This window comes from Anticarsia gemmatalis, chromosome 23 (genome assembly GCF_050436995.1).
Source record: "Anticarsia gemmatalis isolate Benzon Research Colony breed Stoneville strain chromosome 23, ilAntGemm2 primary, whole genome shotgun sequence".
Lineage (NCBI taxonomy): Eukaryota > Metazoa > Arthropoda > Insecta > Lepidoptera > Erebidae > Anticarsia > Anticarsia gemmatalis.
Window position 1 is genome coordinate 6,662,363 of NC_134767.1, and position 26,091 is coordinate 6,688,453.

The following is a 26,091-nucleotide window of genomic DNA, read 5'->3' on the forward strand; positions in this document are numbered from 1 at the left end:
TTATATTCTTGGAAGTCTCTCACTCTTTTTGTAACTATTGGTCTCATCTGATGGTGGGTCAATCATCCTTATACACTTCCTCCACTTCACTATATCCGTGTAATCTTTCAGCAACAATTAGAATTTCGTTACAGTCAAATTTATCTTCCAGGGCCAAAGATTTCTATTATTGTCAGTCTTAAAGAATCGCATTGGGTGTAGGTTTATTAACAATTCTCATTTTGGCTAGATTGTCCCACTACTAAGCAAGGATCTGCTCCCGAGCAAGGGAGGGGTAGACCAAAACCCCTTATCCGCCAAGTAATTTTTGGATGAATTTAAAATGTTCCTCTTTGTCGATTTGCAGTTAAAAGCAGCAATCAGAGCCGTGAACCCTAAGGAACCGAAGTACATGTATCAGGAGGCGAAGTTCAAGCGACAATTGTTTATACGAAACGTGATGAGGCTCAAAGCTATCATTATGTGGTTTATTGAAGTTGGCAAGATTTTACAGTGAGTATCAACTCTTATAATCTATAGCTCATTTAAGGGACAATTCCAAGCAGAATTTACATTTTTTCCACACCTTTTAAGCTGATCTCTTGCATATAAAAATGTTCTACCATATTTCCAAAAAAATCTGGCGCAAAAATCCTGTGCTTATAAAATACAGCAGCCAATACTGATAATTACACAAAGAACCGGTGCTAATACTAAAACTAAACACTGATACGTCATAAAAAATATTGGAGATACGCTCTCCATCTCATTAGACTTCACACTATTACAGGTGGCTCAGAGAGCAGTTGAAACCAACCTTACACAGCCTCATTCAAGATCCTACTCAAAATTTCATGCAGTTATCTAAAAAAGAATCTCTGTTGTACTTATTCCTAGTCTCATGACTTCTTTATTTTGTTATCAAGTCGCGGTCGGTCTGTCGAGATTGTACTATTTCCCAAAAAAGAAAATCTAGCCTCCTACTGTCAGCTTTCTTGAATTATTTGCGTTCTGTCGCCGAAAAAAATGTGTTGGCCAAGACAATGGACTGCCAAAGTAGTTCGGAATACGTAATAAGAAGGACGGTTGAGATTTGCATCCGACACGGCTTGTTACAGAATATAAAATAGCCTCGCGACAACCCTTGTAAGACGTAATTTCGCTCCCATTTGCACAGAAACTACCAATTTAAATCTGTTGGGAAATAGTACGGAAAATGTGTCATTTTAAAAACATTGCTGAAGTACTTATTCACGTGGTACATTTGCGATACATTGCATGTATTTTTTAGTTTCCTCTAGCATGTTTCATTAACATAGAACATAGGTAGGCTACTTATAACACAAACACCTTCAACTCAATAGGACTCTGCATAATTCAAGATAAATAATATAGAAAACTAAAATCTTAATGTTTTAAGTAAGCAGCCTGTTCGTTATTTAAGGTCTGCAACTAATTCTGGCTATAACCGTGCCATAATTTTCTTTGCTGCCTTAATTTTCAGTATTTAAAGACGCTTAATTTTCTTTTTTCAGAGACTGTTTTGAATGGGAGTCGAGAATAAGATCATTTTTAGGTCTTTTAGTGTGGTTAGCGTTTTGCTACTACTACGAAATGTGGATGATGCCGTTCTTGATACTAATGTTTTTCGGACGAAGCTGGCTAATTTATAGGTTAACTGGTAAGTAAAACTTAATACCAATTGAAACCTTTATCAAATCAGTGGTTGGTTTGAGTCTCTTACAACTGGTTCATATTTCAACGGCGTACACCATCTTTCATAGTATGCACTTTTATTCGTGGGTAAAATGAGCCAAGTAGGATATTGCTGTGGTATGAGATGGAGATAATGAATTCAACCGACTTGGAAATCATAAATTATTGCTAACTTATAATTAATGGCTCTATTTTCATCTACAGAAGTTCAAAGAGACTTTTCATTTTATTTTAGTATGATGCACACCATTGCTACAGTTTTCATATGATCCATTTATTTTACAATTTGGTTCACGACACTCAGTTACTTTTTATTTACTTTATTATTTTTGTTTTTAGTTGAACTCAAAATATTGGCCAGATATTTGTCGAGTGGCCCATTGTCACGTTATTCTTTTTTATTTAAAAGTGTGCTTAGCGCCAAAACACCGAGTAAGTTAATAAATAGATGTTGTCTGCATGATGTTTTTGTACTTATTGCTTATTTTGACGTTAATTCATTGGTTGTCATAAATGTTAAGCATTGTAAAAAGTGCTATTAAGCAGTGAATGGGACAAGAATCACATAAAATTAATTTTGATTCTCAGGAAATACTTTGTATAAAAGCTATTGATAATGGTGGCGGTCATAAATCGTATTAACTTATTCTTTAAAAATATTTACATTGAATTCTGTTTTCTTAATTTGCAGGAGGTAATCCCTTATTAGTGCCAGTAGACGATGAAGATCTGTTAGCAGAAGAAGACGATGAGGATGAAGCTGATAAGGTGATAAAATCTGACATTTTATTTATAACAGTTTTCGCTTCCATAATTGTATACTCTAAAGCAGTGAATGCCAAATTTTACTCGCGGGTGTCGTACTTGCGACCCTAGATCGATGTGACATCCTGTAACACTGCTGAACTTAGGCGTCTCCCATTTGGTCTAGTCGCTCTTGCCAAACGGTCGCAGACTCACTTATCTAAAAAAAAGTTCATCATAGTAGAATTTTCGAGTCCTATCCCATTACTCCCGTAATAATATTAAGGATTTATTATTTTAAAAGATTGTAATGTACTATATGTAATAGGAAGAGAAGAAATCACTGAAAGAGAGACTGCAAGCGATACAGGAAGTCACACAGACTGTACAAAACGCTATAGGTTACGTCGCTACTTTAGGAGAAGGGGTCAAAAAGTAAGTAACAAACAAACATATTTTCCCTTAGTACCAAAGCATTTGATAACGCCCGTAGCCAGTTGCGCTCACCGGTTGGTAAACGATCTGTGGGTTAAGCAAACCTTGGCGCGGTCATTCCATAGATGGGTGACCGCATAGTGGTATTTGAACAGGGCGTCTCCGTGCTTCGGAGGGCACGTAAAAAGTCGGTTAAGGTGGTTGTCAATTAAGATAACAGTCGTTAAGCCACGTCGAAGGCCTTCGGGCGGCTTGAACAACTTTGACACTAGGTTGACCACTAACCATACGATAAGAAGAAGAAAAGCATTTGATGGCCGCCAAAAGTATTATTTTAATATAATACATCTAAAAACTTTTCATTGTAATCAAAGGCCATGCTAAATTATTAAATAAACCAATGAGTGTAAAATTTTATAATGTTTTGTCTTTTTTTCAGCTTGGTGAACTTCACTGTGCCATATCTAAGTTATTTAGCAATTATTATGTTATTTGGAGCGATGTTAGTGTTATATGTAATACCTCTAAGATATCTGCTGATGGCTTGGGGTAAGTTTCTATTCAACTTGGCTGAGCACACCACCGTGTGTCTTTATCTTTTATTTATCAAGGTTACTTTCACCAAGACTAGTACTGAATAAGATTGCCTTATAAAGAAAGCGTATGAAGTTCTGCCTATTGAGTTATAATTTATGTGAAAGTTGTGAAATACGCTGTAAAAAATACGTTTAGTTTAATATTATGACAGGCTTTTAAACTGCTTTGTTTATTTTTAGGTGTAAATAAATTTACAAGAAAAATACTACGACCGCATACGATACCAAACAATGAAGTTTTAGATTTGATATCAAGGGTGCCAGATGATGAGACATTGGTAAGTAACCAAATTTTTTCTGGTAACTACCTATCTACCGTCATAATTATTACGCGGATTTTAGTTTTCCACTAAAAGCAGTGGCACTCTACTTACATTATTTATGTTAATAGCCAATAGTTTGCAACTTATTGCAGTAATTATAGGAAAGTAAATCAACATTACTTATGTTATATTATAAACTCACCAAGGTCTAGTGTGTCCTAATTGTCGCTTGGCTAGGCCATTGTGATATAATTATCTCTTCAACTAATAGACCATTTTCTTCCAGTTGGACTGCAGAGAACTAAAGCCCCATCCGCAGAGCGAACACCGTCGAGATGCGAGAAAGAAGCACAAAGCTTCGTAACAGTCTCCCAAAGCAATCCGACACCGCGTCCGATTGTACGTGCAAAACCTCAGCAATAAGGACAAATAGTAGTGAAACTTGGCGGTGGCACAACCGTGCGCCCGATACAGTGAAATAGAAAAAATCTGGTGTTTTGAGATTATCAAATGGTGCAACTTTAGACATCGATGAATCCCTCTTTACTTATCTCAGCTACAAAATACCTAATCTAAAGCATAAGATCGAATTTCATACAAAAGCGATCAGTCCTACTGTGGGAAAGAGATAGCGCTATATAATCTGTGTTGCTATCTCCTTCTAAAAACGGAAAGTGAATCGGTTTACTTTAACGTACAGTTGTGTAGTCTTGAATGTCTGGAGCACTTTTTACAGGGCTAATATCTGGCTGCAAATACCAAATAAATAAAACAGAAATCAATTTACTATACGTTTAATATGTTTATGTATTTGTAATGAACAATTTTATTTTTAGTGACACAAGTGCAAGTAGGTAAAGGTATAAGGGGATTCAACGATATTCATGTAGCAAATACCATAAAGGTATAATTGTATTAAAATTATATTTATTATCTGTCCTGTGGTGTGATAGGAACAAAGAGCTGGCTTTATTTTTAAAGCATTATTTACATGTTATTTTTGCTGCATCTATCTATAAAATGTAATCTATTTATCAATATTATTACAGAGGAAACACTCTGCTGTCTGTTTATTCATATCTGCGAACAAATGGAAGTCAAACTTTGGTGTTAAATAAAAAATATTTACATATTCATAATAATATACTTAGGTAGTATATAACTTTCCTATTTATTATAACTTAAAGTGTAATTTTACTTTATTCTGTTACTTTATTTAATTGTCACATGATCTGTTTAAGAAAACTTTGTTTTGTCACAAAATGTGTTGTCATAAAAGTTTGTTAGTTTATCGAAAAGTCTGTGATTTTGAATGATCTGTGAATGACATGTTTCTTTGTTATTTTGTAAAACAATGACACCAAATATTACGATTAAAATTAAAGCAATATTAATGTTGCGTATGTCGGTAGGTAAATAAATTCTTCCATTGTTTTCCAAATGTTTAGCTAGAATGTGCTAGTTGAATTAGAAGTAAATGTTTGTCTGCTACTTTGTAAACTCGCGAGCGACTGCCAATCTATTTAGAGCAATATTTAGAGAGAAATAAAAATCTATTGGCAGTGCGCTAAACGAGTTTACAGTACGTTAATGTTTATGTAAATAAATGGAGCTTTCGGTACATATAAATAAGATTATCTTTACATTATACACGGCTCCAATTCCTCGTTAGACGTTGCATTTAAGTCCCAAATTGTATAAAATCCATAAATTATATTAAACACGTAGATAGGATTTTTTAATGAAGCCATTTTTGTAACAAATGTTATTGTTGTGTTGATGTTTTTAAATATGTTTTTTTATAAAAGAGTAAAACCATCATAGCTCATTCCTTTACACGTTACATGATAATATAGTATAAGACTGAGACCAATCTCATTAAACTACTTCAAAAAGTTAGATAGAAAATCGTGTTTGTACTTTTGTCCTAGATGATTAACAAAAAAATCTATTTCAGCATTTCTTTAGCTGGTTTCTCATTCCAATTTGTAATCTATATCTAGTTTAGTGTTAGATTGTCACTTATAACTGTTTTTCTATATTCAATCTCTATCCGTGACCACTATACATAAACGAAGATTTTTCAATGTCTATCATTCTACCCTATAACTCCTTGTCACAATGTGTACGCACAAAATCATGCACAAATAATCCCACGTAATAAAAAAATCTGTGATTTCATCCCTACCCACCATTATACCCATAATCTTGCCAATTTAATTTTAAATTTAAAAAGTGATGTTTGCTCTATGTGCGGGCTTATGGCTTAGCATATTTAAAAAAATATCAATATCTATTTATGAAAATACTATGTTGACCTATAAATAACGTAGCTAATGAAAAAATTAAGAAATCTCGATGTGTTCCAATACTATTTGCTTCAATCGTTTCCGAGCATTGCATAAAATTACATAACAGAAATAAATCTAGGGCAATTACCACAGAGTACATTCACTGCGTTTGATGCAATGATAATATTTTATTGTCGTCTAGGCCACCTAGTTTTTATTACTTTTCGTATAAAATGTTCTTTTGATAATGTCTTCTTTCATTAATAAGACAAAAAGTCGAGATATTTGAATATTTGGACATTTGCCAACGAGTAATTAACAGACATTGTTTTCCTAGTCATTCGCTTCTCGACTGCGTTCCTAATTTAAACGTTAAGATTTTTTTTTGTAGAACACGCACTGCTTGCACATGACATATCTTTAATTCAATGCACTCTGCACGACTTAAATCTATTTTGTCTATGTATATTGTGAGACTATAAAAATATTCTTGTTTCTGAATTGTTTTAGGGCTTGTCAATTCTCATTAAATGAAAAAGAAGAGGTGGGCTAAGCTGCCTTATGTCTAACTAATTACATGCATCACGATCCGAAAGTTATCGCCAGCCTTTGTGCAAGCAAATCCATGAAATAAGTACCTACCTACTTACTCATTTGCTTACCTATTAATAATTTCCGAAATAAAAAAATAATAAGTTAGTTAGTTAGTCACCACTAATTTTATAGTTAAAGTACATACACAGTTAAAATACTGGTACTGAGCCAAATCTTCGAAAAGCGATGGCTTCTTCCCTCTTATATCTTTAGTAAAAAATATTTCCTCCGAAGCAAAGGCCGGTTGTAACTTTGGGAAAATAGTAGATGTTGAAGATCTGCCTACCTGGGTACTCTCTGTTTAAAAACGTAGTAATTTGGTTTTTACGTGTTGTCTTTATCTATGTAACATAGAAATAACAGAATAGAAAGAGACAAAATATAAAAGGACGAAATCTGAAACCGTACTAAGCGTTAACGTTTATACCTCAGAGAGTACCCTGGGTTACAATTTAACCTAATTGTCTACCTGAAATTTGATCTAACTACTTATTGTTGACTGTTTGTTTGTTTCTAGAGAGGTCGATATTATTGCTTAAGATTAATAGCTAATCAAAATATATAATACCTACCTCGAGTCCATTTTCAATGTATCGAACAAATATTATTTTTATGAAGCACAAAGATAATAATGTTAACGCTTTTCATATTTTAAAAGATTAAAAAATATTGAGAAGATTGTGTGTGTTTTATTTTATTATGATCCAATCAGGTAATCGAACCTCAGACCTGATGATCGACAACCGCATGACACCCAAACCAATCGTTATTACCACAGTATTTAGCAACCATTGGTAAAGTTTTAAGTAAGTAGCTCGTAAGAACGCATGGCCCCGGCCTATGGCAGTAATTTATCAGTGGAAGCCATTACCTAAATGTGTTCTTTCTAATATTCTGGTTTACGTTTTCTGCAAAAATAAGCATAATATTATTCACTTAGCAAAATACCTAATTACTTCTTACAACTAGCATTAGCAATACTGAAAATATTTATGATTTTCGCCAAACAATAAAACACCAGACATGACTAAATTTGTTTGAATCACTCACATTATTCTCTTTTAAGCTCCACGACATTCGAATATACGACGTGTCTATTTACGTGTCGGTTAATGTCCGATTACAAAACACCTTGTCAATCAAATTCTTCAAAATCTTTGTGGCTCAATTTAAAAGTTACTTTAGTATGGCAATAATTTCTTATTATTTTAAACTAGCAACATTGAGACGTGATTTCCTTTTTGGGTAAATCAAGTTAAATCGGTAAGATCAGTATTCGCCTTTTATTAATATTATTTAATATTTGAAGAAATAAACTAGATATTATCTGTATTAGTTGTTATTATTGAGAGGAATTAGTAAAGTTAAACGAAAAAATCTTAATTATTACCGTCTTCTGGGTACATTTCAATTTCATACTGGCAATACCGCGTACATGTTGGAGCCGCCATTATTTTACTGTCATTAACTTGTCAACGAGCAGCCGTCGTAGATTGTCTGCCCAAGTGCCAACTTATAATTTCCAGAGCAGAAACACACTATTTCCATTTACCACAATGGCTTCCAAATTACAAGAGTACAAAGACACTTTGGAGCGCAACCTCAACGACAAAGGCAAACCATGGACGAAATATTTCGAGCAGGCTGAACAGAAAACCGGCGTAAACCGAGTGTACATCTTCGTCGGTACGTTAGTTTTTTATTTCACGTTTATTTATATCTTTAGCGGTGGTTTTGACGTTTATTTTGTGTTGTGCAGGTTTGGTCGCGTTCACCGGTTTATATTTAGTGTTCGGGTTTGGAGCTGAATTGATATGCAATTCGATTGGTTTCGTGTACCCGGCGTATATGTCGATGAAAGCCTTGGAGTCGCCAGTAAAAGACGATGACACTAAATGGCTGACATATTGGGTCGTGTACGCCTGCTTCTCCATAGTAGAATACTTTTCGGACTTCATTGTGGGTTGGTTCCCACTTTACTGGCTTGTAAAGGTTAGTGATCTTTCCATATGTTGCATACGCGTGTTCTCACGAACGTAGTTAAGAGATCGTAAGTAAAAGTTATACTCATGATTATTCCAACTCATTTACAAAATATGGTAATTACAAAATTATTGTTCTTTATAATAAAAAAAAATGTGTGTTGAAGTGCCACATTGCATTCTTGTTGGCTGTTGAGAATGTTCCTTTGCCTTCTCACTCTGACAATGAAAGTGTAATGTTTGTGACCTTGTTCACATTTAAGATTAATTCTTATCTTTAATGTTGTAATTTCATAACTTTTTATGATAAAATGAGAGAGTGATATGCCTGAGAATAGTCTCATTGATGCATTGCATCCATTTATCAATGTGACCGGCTGGTAACAATTAAACACATTTTTTCTTCATATCTTTTTTTTACATGACACATAGCATTTTATCTCCAGCCAGTCATGATAAGATCAAGTTCAATATCAGTATAGTCATAAATTTTGGAAATGTTACAATATTTTATCAGTTTTGTTTGAGTAGGTGTTGTAACATGCCTGAGCTAATTAAACTAGGTACTTACATTGCTTATATAATAAAGTCATGAACCAATTTTTCATTATTGAGGTTAGCTTACTATGTCACTGTGACTAAGTACTCCATAATGTTAATTAAGCATTAATTAGAAAACACACAAACAATTTATTTGTTTGTAATTAATTACCAATAGCAGTGTTTCACAGATAATAATAATTAGAATGTTGCTGTTTGAACTTTAGCCCCCATTTACATGTTAGTAAAAAATAGCGAAATGTAAGACAGGAATGAACTTAATTTTTCTATATTTTATTTATAGAAGTGCATGCTTTGATTATTAAGATCTTTTCTCAATTGATATTTTTAAGGAAAATTCATTCGCTAAATTATTCACCTTTTATGTTCTCTGAGTTACATTTTCCTTCACAAAATTAAATTACATTTTACCTTACTAAATGCAACCATACCTCATATACCTACAAACAGATTTATATACAGCTATAAAGCTTATCAGAAAAATATATACCAACTCATTTTAATGACATTGTAGTTTAACTGATATGGTAACCGCAAGTAATGACAAAAGTGGTTAAACTAGTATCAGAATTAACCTTTTACTGGTTTTAAAAACACCTTTATGTAGGTACATTTTTAATATTGTTTCAACACTAGAGACATATGTTTTTAAACAAGCATATGTATTAATTTTGTGAATCATAAATCACCTTCAACGAAATATGAATGAACTTTATCATAAAGACCTTTGAAAGGTCATGTCCATGTTAATTATAATTGTGTGGGTGTAGATAATCTAGTTAACTTGTACAGGCATAAGATAAAAAAATATCATTCATACATAATATCACACCTTATTTCTCACATTGGTAGGCAGAGACCAAACACCACTTGATACAATCCTTACAAACATCCCCTGCCTCATTATCATCTATACATCTTGTCATACAGGACTGCCAGTTATGATTACTATGCACCTAACCTTATTGTAAGACATCAACAATATGATATGATAAAAATATGTTTCTGTTTAGAAAGAAATAATTGAAATAGATAGAAACTCATTGTGGCTGTCTGGAGTTGAAAAGTGAAAAATGTCAGTACATTCGCTTATGAATAAACTAGGTAGTTCTGTAGAAAATCTAAAAAGTATGAAATAATAGTTTTTGGTAATAAAAAGTAAACTATTCATAACTATATAACAATGACTTGCAAAAATATGCATGCAGAAGTAAGTTTGAATTTTAAGCAAAATTGCATATATTATTATTTAGAAATTGTTTAAGTAACAAAAGACTTGTGAGTACTATTGTGCAACTACTTTAGTGAATCATTTTGCACATCATAGTGGACTTTGTGTTCACCCGATGACTATTAGAAAATATCTGCTTTGTGATACACAGTACATAGTAATAAAGAACTGAGTAGGAAAAAAATACTATTGTCTACTAATTGTCTCAATACAAACTTGTACAATATTGTTGTCACCATAGATATTATTTATCACCATAGATATTATTTATTTTATATCAGCCCATACTGTCCCACTGCAGGGCAAAGGCCTCCCTTTCCTTTCATATCTCTGTCTGAAGCTATTTGAGGCCATTCTTTAGTATCTGTTTGAGGCCAATCTTTAGTATGTCCAACTCATCTCACCATCTCTTTCTGGGCCTTCTGTTCAACTGATACTTTATTTGTTAGCACTTAATTAGACTACAGATATACCTAAGTCATAGTGTAAATACCAAAAACAATTATCTGCATTGCAGTAATTTAGTAAAGCAAATATAGTTCATTTGGTAGTTCATAAATAAAATCATACAAATTCATTTGTTACAAATAGCAGATTTTCATCAGCTACAAGACTCATTAAGACGATCTTACCTTGTAAAAGGCAAAAAACAAATAGGTGTGTGTATAGTGTTATGATGTAATACTTGGTCATAAGAAACTGCCATCAATAACAGGTAATTTCAATTCATCTACTGCATTAATATCAATCAGTACTTGAATTGAAAACAAGAACATCTGTGGCTATTTGGCTTCTAGCAAGTCTTTGTTTTGGTCTAGATTATTTAGTTTCTTTCAGGGATGTTTTTGAAGTACTAGGTTTTTGTTATCCCTCCTTCTTGAAACACTGATCATAGAGTTCATTTGTTAAATTTGTAGTGGTTCACAGTTTCACAGACTCATATTTTCAGTCATATTAGTTGAGTTTGAGGATGAAGTAAGCATATTTGCAGGTATAACCATATAATATGGTTCATCATGACTTAAAGCAATAAACGTTTTGAGAATGTCCAACTGATGATGACTGATAAAAAACTAGTGATTGATAAATTAATTTTATAATTTTAGGCCACACTGAAAGATGTTATGATAATTTTCTTGTCACTATCTTACACATACGTTGACCGACGCTTACTTAGACTCACCACTATCTGGTCCTTAGACTCTTCTGACATGTCTGCCTAAATATTTTTTTATTACATAATAAAATTATAAATAATTTTACGTATTATGCTTCCTTTAAAAACTACTAGAATATTGCTATCTGGAATAACAACTATTGCACAATCTGATATAATCTAATAGTTCGAAACTAAATGTTAATTGCAGTCATGACACAGTTTTTAGATGATTCACTTTTTTATCGCAAAGATAAATAAAAAAAACATTTTCTGTTGTCATGCTGATTGTAGGGTTATTGTACTTTTTATTTATGGATTAAAGGATAAGATCACTTATACATCCTGAAGTACTTATGCCACTAATGACTTAAGTAACAGAATGCCTTCAAATATATTGGGTACCTACATGTTTTCTGCATGAACCCACCTAACTACTGATAACCCTTAACACTAGTGTATTCTTAAGAATGCCATTGTCTATCTAGTGCAGGGGTTCCCAACCTTTTCTTAGTCCGGGACCACTTTTATATTATTCTTGTTAGCAGGGACCACTATGTAAGTATATAAAAAATAATGTGTAATATTATCGTCAGAAAATTTATAATCATTCGCGGACCATATTTCGATTTTCACGGACCACCGGTGGTCCGCGGACTACAGGTTGGTAACCACTGATCTAGTGGGACTAACGAATTTCAATTTAACCATTTATTTTTACATAACGCAGTTACTATTAACTTGAAGTCTATGTAGACGACGCGAAATAATAGGTATCCCTTGGCATGGTATAAAGATAACTACTAATCTAGATGGCTATGCCCTTAAATCCATATTTCGTTCGTTCAAGTTCAAGACTTGTGTGGCAGGACCGAGAGTTGTACTTAAGCCTGAGTACAAATTTAACCCTTAACTGCTGCACTGCAGGTATTCAGTAAATTCCCGGAATGAGATAGGTTTTTCCTGTAGAATTTAAATGTTGGAGGATAGTAGGAAAATTCGAATAAAACAATTTTGCATATAAATAAATGTACCTACAGTAACAGGTTGTGATTGCAGAAATACATTATATTATTTCCTGTTTAAAATGCATTATGTTATTAGCATTTGAAAACAGTATTCGGGTTTAACCGCGACATATTTATGTTCATTCCGATTTTCTTTTACATTATTATGTTGTATTCACGTGAACGTTAGATATGATAGTTTTTTTTGGGATCTTGAGAACTCCAAGCCTTTTCATAATTATTAAGGGTCCAGACACATATATTCAATAACACATATTATTATTATAATCAAGCTCAGTTTATCACAGGTGTTGATTGTTCATCACGGTCATTAACGTCTAGCCATTGTCTCTAACGCTATCAACGCTTTACTTATTTACATCACCTTATCGTGGACGTTATTACTAGCGTAATTGCTTTTTGAAGAGGTTTTCTTCTGAAGAAGTTATCGTCATTCATTTTGATTGATATTGGTTTGCGTAAAACAGCCTGTGACGTTTTTGTACGTACACTTAGATCTGTCAGTTATGCATTGATAAGTCTTATAGTAAAACTTCAATAATTAACGCAATGAGGCATCAAAACATACTTTATTATAAGTGATTATTATAGAGCAAGGAGGCATGATGGGTTTCCGAGTCCCGATTTCTAATTTAACGTACTTATAAACCTTAATTTTGTTCAATAGAATAGTCAATAACAAGAAAATAAATCTTTAGAATTGTAATTTTTCGTGCCTTACTATCATCTCCTAAACTCGTCGTCTTTCATATAGGCAGGAATGATGTCCCTGTCTAGAGTAATGACAACAGGTTCTACTGGTTATTGTCCATTTATATTCTAAAATATAACGGTTAAAACCATATTATGTATCACGGAATCAACAGTCCATAGCGAGCAGAGTAAACGTTATAATTAACCTATTACGTCAAGAATTATAGAGATACTGGAGGTATAATAGATGAACCATTGTTATGACCTTAGAGTAAATATAGTATGAATGAAATCGCTAGTCATGCAAGTACTCTTTGAAATATGAACTGAAACATTATAACATTAGCTATGACAGTAATCTTATCACGATTTACTATAGTTGTCTAGTTTAACAAAGATATCTAATAATCTCATTGTTATAAGTACAAAGGTATGTGAATATGTTACTTGTCTATTCACTCAATCTATAAAAATCTTTCACAATCTTTTTAAGTACATCACACATTCCTTATCTTAGGTGAAACTGCTCATCTATACTAATATTATAAAGCTGAAGAGTTTGTTTGTTTGAACGCGCTAATCTCAGGAATTACTATTCCGATTTGGAGTCCATTTATCGAGGAAGGATATAGGCTATATATCATTACGCTACGACCAATAGGAGCAGAGTAGCAATAAAAAATGATTCAAAAACGGGGAAAATTTTGACCCATTTTCTCTTATGTGACGCAAGTGAAGTTGCGCGGGTCAGGTAGTTACTAATAATATCTAATGTAGTATTGCCCTGGAATCGTATTAGAATAAACCAATAACATCCTTTCTGCGTCATAACGTTGATAAAAAAAGGTTCCGGGTCAGATATTTCGACTTCTGGACTTTGAATCCTTTGTTTAATCAGCTGTTTTGGTATACTTTGTTTTATAAGCTATTTTGGTACACCTTAGTAGATAGATATCTAAGTTACGGGCTACGCTTTTAGAAACCAGAATTCTAATGCTCCCAAAGATAGTCACTTATAAACAGTACAATAGTTTAGGTGAAACGTTAATGAGCTCTTGACGTCGTCAATTTAAAGAACCATTACGATGACTTGCGTCAATTGTACCACCATCTAAATCTATACATAAAAATTTTGATTTGTTTGTTATAAGTACGTGTTTGTTCTTCTCCAGTGCATCTTCATAATCTGGTGCTACCTACCGACCGAGTTCAACGGCTCCCTGGTCATCTACCACCGCATCATCCGTCCTTACTACCTCAAGCACCACGGCCGCATCGATGACATCGCTAACTCTGGTATGTAGCATGAAGTATGTATAAATTAATGTGATGTTTCCCCTTTTTTGTTAAGAGTTTATACGCATAGAACTAAATTTAATATTTGACTAGTATATTTCTCTATTAAAAGCCATTCAGCCGCGTCTCTTTTAAAGCAACGCAGTTACCGCGCGAACGTAAAGAAAAAAATAACTCTTTTTTTTATTTACCCACGGGTTTCGTAAATCTTTGAACCCATAAACCATGCGTATAGATTCTTTAGGTGACCCAACCATCAATCACAGGCCCGTACATAAACGGTTTCCTGACTTTACCCCCTCCTCCCACCTCTACAGTCATTCGTTCCATATTGCTGGGCACGTGTAGGTAAAGTTGTTGTAATTTAAGTTAGGTGCAGTGTTAGATTCCATAAATCCATACAATTAGTACGTAAAATAACAAAATGCAAAAAAACGCTTAAGAACATGGTACAGGGTCCTTATGAGAGGATATTGGTATATAATAACATGGATTAAAGGGTAAAATCAATAGGACGTTTTTGCATGAGGCGTTTTACCGGGTTTAGTTAGATATATGCTTGGGTTCGGCCATTTTGGGAATTTCCCGGGAGCAGAAACAATTATTTATTCATTTATTTATAGGCTCTTTTCGGACATGACGGTATTTTCTTAATATTCGTATATTGTTTAGTTGTTCTACTTCTGCGTGTCCGTTTGCCAGGTGACAATGGCCTCCTCTGATCGTCACCATTCATCATCATTAATTGTAAATTTAGGGCAAAAAGTTCTTAAACATATTTGTGGGTAAAATTATTTGCTACAAATTATGCTTTTACAATTTTATTGCATATCGCATAGTATCCGAGATAAAGCGAAAAAAGTGTTTCCACCCCCTTTTCCAAGATGGCGGCCGGGGGACAAGGGTGGCGACCCCACAAACTTCAAGTTAAGCTTCTATAGACCCCACCTACATGTTCCAAAAGTAAAATTGCGTCCTCTAAGAAATGCAATATTCGACACTAAAATTGTAACATTTCAATGGACTAAAAGTCAATTTGGTTTTTTGATTTTTCATCGGTTGACAACCATGTCCACATTCTGTTTTTCTTTTTCTTGAAGATGGTGTTTAATATGATCAAGTTATTTTCAATTCCAAAGTCCATGAGCATTTTTCCATTCCTGCTTCTAGGGTTTGCGCTGTATGTATATGGCTCTATAATTGTATCCTCGTCCCGTCGGCGTTCACAAATTCGACCATTGAAGTCACCCATCACGATAATATTTTTATGGGCATATGTCTGTAAAGTTTTATTCAAATCTTGATAAAACTGGCCAATTGTTTAAAAATTTGCTTGTTCTGATTCGCTTTGTATAACCTCAAAATTAGTTTGGTTTATTCGGTACTATCTATTTACACTTTATTTTCCCAATTTTCGCGTAGATTTTTAGCGACTATTACTTGTAAATGTTTTTACGCACTTATTTTTATCACTTTTATTCAATAAAATCCAGGAGCGATTGACAGTACGTCTTTGCGAATCCAATACCCGAACCGGAACCTATAAAGTATGTATAAATTAATGTGTTGTTTTTCCTTTTTTGTTTAGAGTTTATACGCATAGAACCAAATTTAATATTTGACTAGTATTTTTCTCTGACAAAGCCCATTCAGCCTCATCTTTTTAAAGCAAAGGTGTTACCGCGCGAACGTAAACAATAAAAAATGTCTTTTTTATTTACCCCACGGGTTATACAAATCTTTGAATCAATAAACCATGCGTATAGACTCTCTAGGTGACCCCTACCATCAATCATAGGCCCGATAAACGGTTACCTGACTTTACCCCCCCTCCCCCCACCTCTACAGTCATTCGTTCCATATCGCTGGGCACGTGTAGGTAAAGTTGTTGTAATTTAAGTTAGGTGCAGTGTTAGATTCCATAAATCCATACAATTAGTACGTAAAAGAAGAAAATGCAAAAAAATGCTTTAGAACATGGTACAGGGTCCTTATGAGAGGATATTGGTATACAGGGTGTAAATGACAGCTAACCGAAAACTTTACTGGTAAGTTTGTGACACTGTATGCGCGAAATTTACTCCAACGATATTTCTCGGAAATGATTGGTTCCCGAGTTAGTCATTTTTGAGCGTTCAATGTATAGTGAACAACGCGATGTATCTCCGCGCATGCCTACGAGATTTCTGGCGGCGGCGGCGCGCTGAGCGACGACATGTCGCGACGCGTCGTAGGTACATACGCGTACCACCACGTCTATGCGCTCACTAGTATGCAACGCTATCATTAGATAATAAATCTTATGTATCGTTTATGGTATCGTAAGTAGGCCCGTATGTTACAATAGCTCATAGTAAAATTGTAAGTAGGTAGGTACCTACTTGGCTTACGTGAAATCAAACAATAATAGCAAAACGTAACCAATAATAAGGAAGTGCTAAAACAAATTGTTATCAATGTCTATCAACACGCAAATACCTGGTGTATGGCGAGAGTTTGAGTACCTTTGGATCCGGACGTACAGGTGCAGAGCACGCCGTGCACTTCCACGTGCTTCACCATACATAACACATCAACATTTCTTCCTATTTACGAACACAACTGCACTTTGAAAACAATAACAACAAAAATAATAACAATAAAACACCAACAACTCAAAACCGGAACAATAACAAGTAATAATAAACAGCAGTTCACACACGACACGACGAATAGGACATAACGAACGACACCGGTAAAGAGCTTCCGTCTTCCGCGAGCGAATTGCTCGAACTATCGATCAAAGAGAGCCGCCGGCGCGGGCGCCTCTCCGCTCACTCGCGCCGCCCCTCGCCCGCGCCACCCGCTCCCTCCGCGCCGTCCGCACGCGCGCCGCCGATTTGATGACGAGCGACGAGTTAGGATCCCAGCGAGAGATTAGATTCAATAAAATATTGATGTGGCATTACTATTTTTACTTGTCACAGTTGTTACTGGTTGCATTGTAGTTTTATTCAAATACCAAATAACATTACAAACATTATTGATGTAAGTTTAAAAAACTTTGATATTTATAACATAAAATCAGCTTAAAGTAAATAAAATAAACACGAAACGTTTATTTAATTAAACCATAAAAAATGTAGGTACATAACAATGATAACAATCAATATCCATTAATATTCTTATCAGAGAAACTAACTTATCATAATTCATAATGCCCGGAGAATTACTTAGCATCCATTTTGCCGCATCCCATCTATGTAACATCCACGCGCGGTCGCGGCGTCACGCGTCACTACGGCCATCTACTTTTCGAGTCGCACCGCGCTTGTATGAAGTATGAATGAGCGTGTAAATATCGAATAGAATTTTGCAAGAACAAATGGAACAAAGCGACAATACATGTTAAATTGTTTATTAGAGATTTTTATAGCGCTAAAGAATATCAATAGGATTTTTTGTTGTTCTGTATGTATTTGTACGTGTAATAATAAGATATCACACATTTTAAATCTTATGAATTTACCTTTTATCGGAGAGCGGGATAATTATGTAATTTTCATTTTTAACATAGAACAAATACTAAGTAACGCTGCATACTAGTGAGTGTGAGGTTGACAGCTGTGTGCGTAATCGTGTCTGTGTGGCGCGCGTAGGTAAGCGGCGTGACGTCGACCGTCGCGGCCGGCCGCCGCCGGCGCGGTGTCGTTGGCCGAACAGCTGATAGCGAATTTATACGTCGCGTTGTTTTAATCCATTGCTGTTTTTTGTGAAAAACAGTAATATGACGGTTTTTTTTTCATATTCATGTTGCATTGTGTAGTATTAACGAAATAATACCAGAAAAAATAAAAAAAAAACGCATAAAAAATCGGAAAAATCAAGAAAAAACCGATGAAAATTTTCAACGCCATAAGCACCAGAATCGTGTCTAAAGTCATTTTTTTTCGTTTTCGGTAGGCTGTCGTTTACACCCTGTATATTAACATGGATTAAGGGGTAAAATCAATAGGACGTTTTTGCATGTGGGGTTTTACCGGGTAAAATTGGCTTTAGTTAGATATATGCTTGGGTTCGGCCATTTTGGGAATTTCCCGGGAGCAGTTGCAAATGGGGGATGGAAAATATCCTCTAAAGTTACAGGGGAATGCGTATTTTAGATTTATTCTAGTGATCCCGTTCAATATTTATTTTTCGGCTGGATCCATTATGACCTTCATATAAAATAATCGACTATAGGATACGCAATACTGAGAATTCGTTTACTATATTTTAAGAGAAAGTCCTAGTATTGGCAAAATTCCAAATAAATGAATAGTTGGTCTGTAAAAAAGATAAAATAGTATGGATATCGAATAATATCCAGTTAGGCAGTCTAGAAAGATTTGTTTAGTGTGGGCTTCAATTGTATCTGTGCCAAGTCAGTAATCTTGATTGTAGTGTTGACTTATACAACAACTTCTTAGAATTGTGTATGTAGAGAAATTACTGTTTATATCAAAATCTAATAGCCGTGTCTATACTTAATACTCGTACTTTAATATGTTCAAATACAAAAAAACAATTACTCATGAGATGAATGAATGAGATTTTATTTATATGGAAGGAAATATCTGATAAAATAGTGTTATTGCGAGTATGCAGTACGCCGTGATATCAATGTTTGTTAATAATATCAGCTTTACTGCACAAAATTTACTCACCCGGCTACACCTACACGTAGTTATCATAAATTAGATCCAGTTACAACAAGATCTGAGTCAAAATTTAACAGCACGAATATGTAGGCATCATTTTGGTCTGTCTCAATTTTGGCAAGTAACATTCGCTATCAATTTCTAAATTCTAGATCTGGATAAGATTGTCAAGGACGCCACCAAACTTAAAGATAAAACCGTGAAAGCGTTCGAAAAAGCCTTCAAAGATCTGTAAAGCAGGTATACAATGTGAATTATCGCTGCAAGCTTTGCATGGCGATGGGTATATATGCGCACGTATAATATGTATTGCATATTAGGGCCGGTATCCAGCAAAGGGGAGAGGAAACGGCAGATATTACTACTATAGGGATTTAGCAAGTTCCTCTCCGCTTAGCATCGACGATAGGAGACGTATTGTTCGTAGACGGGGTGCATGGCGACAACCAGTGGAGTCGGAGCGCTGCGACGGAGCTAGCAGGCTACTGTACCAAGTGCAGTGAATCAGGAAAGACGTGTGACAAGTGCTGCAAGAAACAAGCACAAGCCCGATGTTTACATCCCAAAATAAAGTTGATTAAAGGACCGCTGAGTGCGTCACACAAACGGCACTACGGAGTGGAGAAATGTGGACTGCATTTCTCCATTTCGATGTCTCGTCTCTCGTTTCTCCTCGCCGATCACGCGGATACCGACCCTAAACGTATATTATGTTGCTCGTTTGTGACGTAACATGGTGTTAATATTCTTCTGGGAGTTGTAGCAAAATTTTATGGTTGGCTTTAAAAAAATCGGATTTTTTGAGGGTATGTCTGAATTCTGGATGGTAGTCCTTAGAGATTCTACGTCCTCTGAATCTCTTTGACGGGGCTTCGACTGTTTATTTGTGGTAAATGTGGGCTAAGTTCTATTGGGTTCTTTTCAAGGTAAACATAGCAGATAAAAATATTGGGGGTAGTTTTGTTCTTTCAGAAATGTTTATGGGCGGATTTATAGTCTATTTGAAGACTCATAGGTATATTTACTAATGAGTAGTATCTAATAGTTCAAAACTTAATTTTCTCTTTCTACATAATAACAGCAAATGTCCAACGGTTGGTGCAAGGTGCCAATACCAGGATAGAGAATTCTATGAAAAGGTTAACTGAAAATTAACTAACGTCAACAAGAGAGTTATATAGCTTTGCAATGCAAAGTACGATTGTTGATTTTATTTTATTGTTTTCCATTTTGTAGTTTCGTACACTTGTATTTTTGTTGCATTTATTTTTTCACCAACTTTTGAAGACGCTTTCACATTTAGCAGCACTTTTGTTTTAAGGTGTTGTGTAACACGAAAACAGACTATTGAACATGTTATTGTGTTACATAACCCTGGTATACTCATCCACTCCTTGCAAAAGCCTCAAAATCTATACAAAAGTAGATTTCCTTTAGTCCATATCTGTTTGCCTGTTCCTAACACAATCAATCGTTTTAGGTAAACAAGATTAAGCTGTTATAACAATCAAAATTCGTCACTGGTAAGTCAATTTAAGAGAAATATGAGTTTTTATGATAAAGAAGTATCTGGCAGGAAATATAATTATAATAGTTTAAAAGTAATAATATACAAAATTATCAAATCGGTTGTTAGTTTGAACTACCCGAAAAAGTTGTGGATCTATTCATTTTATAAGTTGCTGAAATACTTGTGTAGATAAGTACATTTTTAATTATATTTGTACTTAGATATTTAGCGATGTATTGATTCAAATTCTGATTAACAGTCACTCTTTGTTTCGAAATGTCACTTAATTAGATCCATAGAAGTATGTTTTTCACTGAATGATTACAACAAAATAATCAGTGATTATTGATATTTTATATTTCCTCACCACATATACTTTCCTCAACTCATTTTAGACATTATTATATTATGTAATTTTAAATGTATTTTCGTATGTTTTTCGCTTTTTCCTCTTCGTTTGTACATAGTGTTAAGTTGTGTGTTGGACATTTGCTATTAATACTATTGGTCTTGCAATGGTTGAGGTTCTCTATGCCATAAGGTGACTGCTAAGAGGGAAGGGAAAATCTGGAAAATTCGCTGGTGTTTATTGTGGGAAAAATGCTTACTCTGGTTTAAGAAATAGACTTGCTACATAGGCTCGTCTTTTTTCTTTTTTTTTTCGAAAAAGTTCTAGTCGTGTTCGTATTTTTCTTCCAGTTTTAAAGATGTAGGTGTATTTTCTGCCAGATATATTTTTGACCGATACGAAATGAGCAATTATTAAAAATAAATTAACTAATCCCTTATCTATAACTGATGCTTATTCACATTAAAAATGTATTTACTAATCACCAAATGTAGTTAGAATAACCTATTAAGAAATTAACTGTATATTTAATTATTGTACTTTAACTAACTTAATATTGTGAACCAAATAAGTATTTAATACATAAGTATACACTCAAACTGTAATTGTTATATTGATATGTTTTGCTTGCAATATATTTGTGGTTGGTAACACCATTTCTCAATATTATTCAGTATGTGTAATAAAGTTCAATATTATTATAAAAAATACTCAAAATATTAAAATAAAATAATACATTGAACTTGCACTGAAGCCATTTAATAGATCCATGCCATATGTCGAAAGATACTAGTAATGGAGCTCATTTACTTGACTGAGACCAGGGCTATGATTTACAAATTATGTTTTCGACTATTGTTATTAACGTTTTTCTTTCTCGTTCCACAGCCAGCCGCCTGGTAGCCGATGCAGTTAGAAAGACCAACTAAACTATATTAAAATAAAATAAAATTTTGTGGGGAGCGAAAGTACAAAATATTATTTCTGCACCCGCTTTCTATCACGAGCTTTGCAGCACAATCACTGAAATGAATTTAAACAAAAACTAAGAAAAACGAAAGGTGAAGACCCGGAATGACGTCTGCTTCGTCAATTAATCATTTGTGATCAACATTCCCGTAGATATACCTCTCAATCTGAGAGGACCCATGCTCAAGAGCTTTAGCCAATCTCAATCTGAGAAAGGACTCGCTCAAGTGAGACAATGAGATGGTGTTTCGTGGTAAATGATCAGGTAGGTTCTAACATTACTTTATTGATGTGACTTTTAACAAATGACTGAGTGAGTGTTGATTATAAATGAAGTGTTACCAAGTCAACTGTTATTTTCGAACACTTGAAATATCTATAGTGTTTTTATTTTGACAAAACATCATAACAGTTGCTGAAACAACTTCTATACATTTATTTGATTATTATTTTTAAATATGTATAAAATTCCTTCTGACCCGGTAAAGGGCATGGTTTAAAAACTTATTTGTAAAGACCTTGTATTACTAGTTAAGTTGTTTATAATCGTGACACATTTTTATATTGTCTAGTTTTAAAATTATTAGTTGAATCTATCTTTTCCTGGCTTGTGTGATCTTGTAGGGATTTGAATCCTTAGAAGCGTAAGTAAAGCCCTCTTAGTTTTCTTAGTTTCCCTATATTAAGATCTCTTTTGTGGAACAATGAATTTCTTAATTTTTTCTCACATGATTATGGTTATATATTTGCTCAAGGAATGTTAGTTTTGTCATGTTTAAGTTTGTCTAATAGAAGGTTGAATATATTGTTACTTTACAAATGTTGCCAGCTTCCAAATACGGAACAGTGTTGCCATATTAACAAGAAAATTATTGTTGAACCAAATACAAGCAAGAAATAATTATGATAGAAATATTTTTGTACAATTTTAAGATTATATAGGCTTCCGAGGCCGCCCGCGTTTTTTCATATACCGGCAGCAAAAAACCCCAAGTTTTTAACGTAGTATAATCAAGTTTTTAAGTGTTTCGTGTTTTACGCTTGTGATGTAAATTCATGTTATGTGCCTTTAAAGTTTGGCTGCCATCATTGATGTATTCACTCAAGGAATTGTTATTCTTGTCATTTTTTCACGTAATAAAAGGAATTCATTGTAAAATTGGTTTTACTTATTTTTCCTCCTCCAGTAGTCTTAAGGGTTAGTTAAATAAGTTACCTTTACGGCGTTAAGTAGTAGTGGCGGCTATGGCAGTGATTGCTTTGATTTTCAATCAACACTGATTTTCTTCAACGTAACCTTACTTAACATTAAAACAATTGGTTCAATTCTAATTATTATCACTGAACTATATCTAATTCTAAAATTCTATGCTCAAATTAAAATGAACTAAGATTAAGGCAACACAGCCTTAGAAGCTGTGATGGTACAGTAATCTTTTGTGTTGGCTAACCATATACATATGTATGTACATAATGCCACCTCTGCTGTGCAATACCTACACTCTTGCTTCATTCACTCCAAATGCTTAACAATAATGATGGATACTAAGGATGTGATGATTAACAATTATTAATTTAAGTAGGTATCTATTTATTATAAACTACAAGTAAACTAAAATAAATTAACAGACTATTGTGAGGCAGTTTCAGTGGATTTCTCAGCTTCCTGTTTTGCCAGATTTTCTCTTTCAGTTCGCCTGTTTCTCCAAGCCACCATGTATGAGCGAGGGTGAATTGGGAAGAATCCAGAAAGACCTGCAAATAAAAATTTCATGGTATTGGGAATAAGGTTTGCGATAAGGTTTAAGTGATTGATGCAAGAGAAAAATTATAATTCAGTGAATCAATAGGAGTAATTAATGTTTATGTTACATCTAAAAAGATAATAATAACTAGTACTTTAATAAAACACACATGTCATAAAATAAAGTCCCATCACACTGGGCTGTTTGCAATAAGTCTAAAATGTACTGAACCAATGTTCATGTGCTTTCCATTCCCCATTAAATGTTCAAGTGTATAATAATATGTGTAAAAGTTTTTTAAACTAGGTGAAATTATTCGCCTCTTACTTGTTGGTACTTAGTAGTTATATTTTAATATTAATTTACAAAATACATAAAAAGTACAAACACTCACCAAATAGTTCAGCTACAGGCTTTGAAACATGGGCACCTTGCCCCAGCCAGAACTTGATTCGTTCTAAATTCAGAGCCACTAGTTTCTCATTGTTCACATTAGCCATAGGATCGAATGATCCTAGCTGTTCAATTACTGGCTGGGTGTTTACTCTTCTTCGCTAAAAAAGAAAAAAATATAACCTCTAAAAATTAACGAAATTGTGAACTAGTGAAAGTTAAAAGTAGGTTGGAAATAAGTAAAGTTGAGGAATACCTAGATTTGTGTCGATTATTGTGTTAATTATGTTTGTTCGTGACTACTTACGTGAGTAACAGATATGTGGAAAAATGGCCTGTTGGTACATCCATGACGAATCAGCCGAATAGACTTAGCTGCCCTAGCGAAATATCTTCCAGTTCCACTGGCTGGAGGCAACGACATCGTTTATATTTAGATAAATTGATAATATTGTAGCACAATAACAATATAACCTGAAATAACCTCAAAATCCTGATGATTTAAAATAATGCGTTCTGAAATCATAGAAGGTGAATTGTTAGATATATAGATATTTCAAGATTAATCGAAATTTTATCATAGGTAAATACAATGAATTTTCACCAGGTTAATATAATCTTAAATTATACGAATAAATAACAATTGTCAGTGTCAAGCAATGAGTACTAATTAGATTTTTAAACATTCTAAGCAAAATGTCTGAATTTCTAAACGCATTTCTGTATGTCAAATTGTCATTGTCAAGTCACCAATTATAGCGGGAAATTTAAATCCAAGCTTATGAAATAATGACTTTAATAAAAACTGCTCCTTATAATAATATATTAAAAAGTTGTGAATCTGGTTTAAGAACTTTCAAGCCATTCGTGTTATTATAAACGAGTAAGTAAGTACAAATAATTATTGTCTCATTTAATTATGTAGCGAGAGGAGCTCGTGGCTTAGTTAACAACAGCCGCGCGGGTAGATCTCTGAGGTTAAGCCATGCTTGCTGAGGTTGATTTGTGGATGGGTAACCATCTTATACATATCGAGTTCCTCCGTGTTTCGGAAGGCACGTTAAATTGTGGGTCCCGGCTGTCAATTTCGAAGATCTTTGTCAGTCGTTAACAGCAGTCAGAAGCTTGAAAGTCTGACAACCAGTCTTACCCAAGGGTATCGTGTTATCCCAGGTAACTGGGTTGTGGAGGTCAGATAGGCAGTCGCTCCATGTAAAACACTGGTATTCAGCTGCATCCGGTGAGACTGGAAGCCGACTCCAACATAGCTTGGAAGAAAGGCTAAGCTGATATAATTAATTATGTAGCTTCATAGAGAAAGTTATGTTACTACTGTTACTTATTTGCTTATCTGTAAAACTGCGTTTGCAACGTAATCTTCGTTATAACTTCAAAGGGAATAATCATATTTTTTTTGTATTTGCTAAGGAATGTCTTTAATTCTCACCTATCGTACAAGCTACCTACGTACCTACTTTTATCACCTTGATGAGTGATAAAAGTAGGCATCTACTACTACCTATAGATACCTACTTATTTCACCGATCTTCAAGTCCTTAAAACATAACTAGTGCTTGCAATAGAAAGAACTAAGTATAGGGACTTAGCAAGGACACTAACTCGCAGGTTATTGTGTAATTTCACGCTTTCAGTTGCGTTTATGGTGATTAGGTACACAAGCTATTCCGGTGTCGTTGGTCGTAGTGAGATGTTACGACATTTTCATAATCTTCAATCTATCTGCATCTTCTTGATGTCTTAAATACCTAGGTAACTATAGAAACATCTGCCGTAGTACAGATTACCTTACACAATAATTTTTTTCATAGGAGCAGCACTATTTTAGTCTTAATTCACAAAAAAATGTTCTTTACTTAGTAG

General features: G+C 34.1%; 3 protein-coding genes across 17 annotated transcripts in view; 2 read left to right on the forward strand and 1 right to left on the reverse strand.

The window, feature by feature from the left end:
* The window catches only part of Mctp (multiple C2 domain and transmembrane region protein), a 237,975-nt gene extending 230,486 nt beyond the window's left edge, over window positions 1–7,489 (forward strand). For 6 of the 12 annotated variants that reach the window (XM_076129853.1, XM_076129856.1, XM_076129857.1 and 3 more), the window contains 8 exons: window positions 347–492; window positions 1,515–1,660; window positions 2,035–2,127; window positions 2,387–2,463; window positions 2,768–2,874; window positions 3,314–3,423; window positions 3,651–3,748; window positions 4,020–7,487. In XM_076129853.1, coding sequence (XP_075985968.1) covers window positions 347–492; window positions 1,515–1,660; window positions 2,035–2,127; window positions 2,387–2,463; window positions 2,768–2,874; window positions 3,314–3,423; window positions 3,651–3,748; window positions 4,020–4,097 — 855 coding nt within the window. In that variant the 3' untranslated portion in view covers window positions 4,098–7,487. Of the gene's footprint in view, window positions 1–346; window positions 493–1,514; window positions 1,661–2,034; window positions 2,128–2,386; window positions 2,464–2,767; window positions 2,875–3,313; window positions 3,424–3,650; window positions 3,749–4,019 lie in introns of all 12 variants that reach the window. The other 6 variants (XM_076129846.1, XM_076129848.1, XM_076129847.1 and 3 more) reach the window with 5 other exon arrangements.
* A 577-nt stretch (window positions 7,490–8,066) lies between these two features.
* On the forward strand, window positions 8,067–23,231 carry LOC142983265 (receptor expression-enhancing protein 5-like). Of its 4 annotated transcripts, XM_076130192.1 has the most exons (6): window positions 8,067–8,304; window positions 8,378–8,610; window positions 14,442–14,565; window positions 19,397–19,484; window positions 20,725–20,767; window positions 21,992–23,231. In XM_076130192.1, the coding sequence occupies exons 1-4, from the start codon at window positions 8,175–8,177 to the stop codon at window positions 19,477–19,479; spliced, it is 570 nt and encodes a 189-aa protein (XP_075986307.1). In that variant the 5' UTR covers window positions 8,067–8,174; the 3' UTR covers window positions 19,480–19,484; window positions 20,725–20,767; window positions 21,992–23,231. The 4 variants fall into 4 exon arrangements, with proteins under 4 accessions (XP_075986307.1, XP_075986306.1, XP_075986309.1 ...); XM_076130191.1 differs by lacking the exon at window positions 20,725–20,767; XM_076130194.1 differs by lacking the exon at window positions 19,397–19,484 and having other exon boundaries at window positions 8,068–8,304.
* A 408-nt stretch (window positions 23,232–23,639) lies between these two features.
* mRpS16 (mitochondrial ribosomal protein S16) lies at window positions 23,640–24,720 on the reverse strand. The gene is made up of 3 exons (XM_076130195.1): window positions 24,518–24,720; window positions 24,212–24,371; window positions 23,640–23,827 (listed from the first exon to the last, which is right to left on the reverse strand). Exons 1-3 carry the CDS (start codon window positions 24,632–24,634, stop codon window positions 23,703–23,705), a joined length of 402 nt encoding a protein of 133 aa, XP_075986310.1. The 5' UTR covers window positions 24,635–24,720; the 3' UTR covers window positions 23,640–23,702.
* Between the last annotated feature and the right edge of the window lie 1,371 nt (window positions 24,721–26,091).

Bases quoted from the DNA above. Each gene is read 5' to 3' on its own strand.
- LOC142983265 (XM_076130192.1), top strand. From the start codon at position 8,175: ATGGCTTCCAAATTACAAGAGTACAAAGACACTTTGGAGCGCAACCTC. The intron at 8,305-8,377 runs GTACGTTAGTTT...TGTGTTGTGCAG, and splicing joins CCGAGTGTACATCTTCGTCG to GTTTGGTCGCGTTCACCGGT. The intron at 8,611-14,441 runs GTTAGTGATCTT...GTTCTTCTCCAG, and splicing joins CACTTTACTGGCTTGTAAAG to TGCATCTTCATAATCTGGTG.
- mRpS16 (XM_076130195.1), bottom strand. From the start codon at position 24,634: ATGTCGTTGCCTCCAGCCAGTGGAACTGGAAGATATTTCGCTAGGGCA. The intron at 24,372-24,517 runs GTAAGTAGTCAC...TTTCTTTTTTAG, and splicing joins TCCACATATCTGTTACTCAC to CGAAGAAGAGTAAACACCCA. The intron at 23,828-24,211 runs GTGAGTGTTTGT...TTTTATTTGCAG, and splicing joins GCCTGTAGCTGAACTATTTG to GTCTTTCTGGATTCTTCCCA.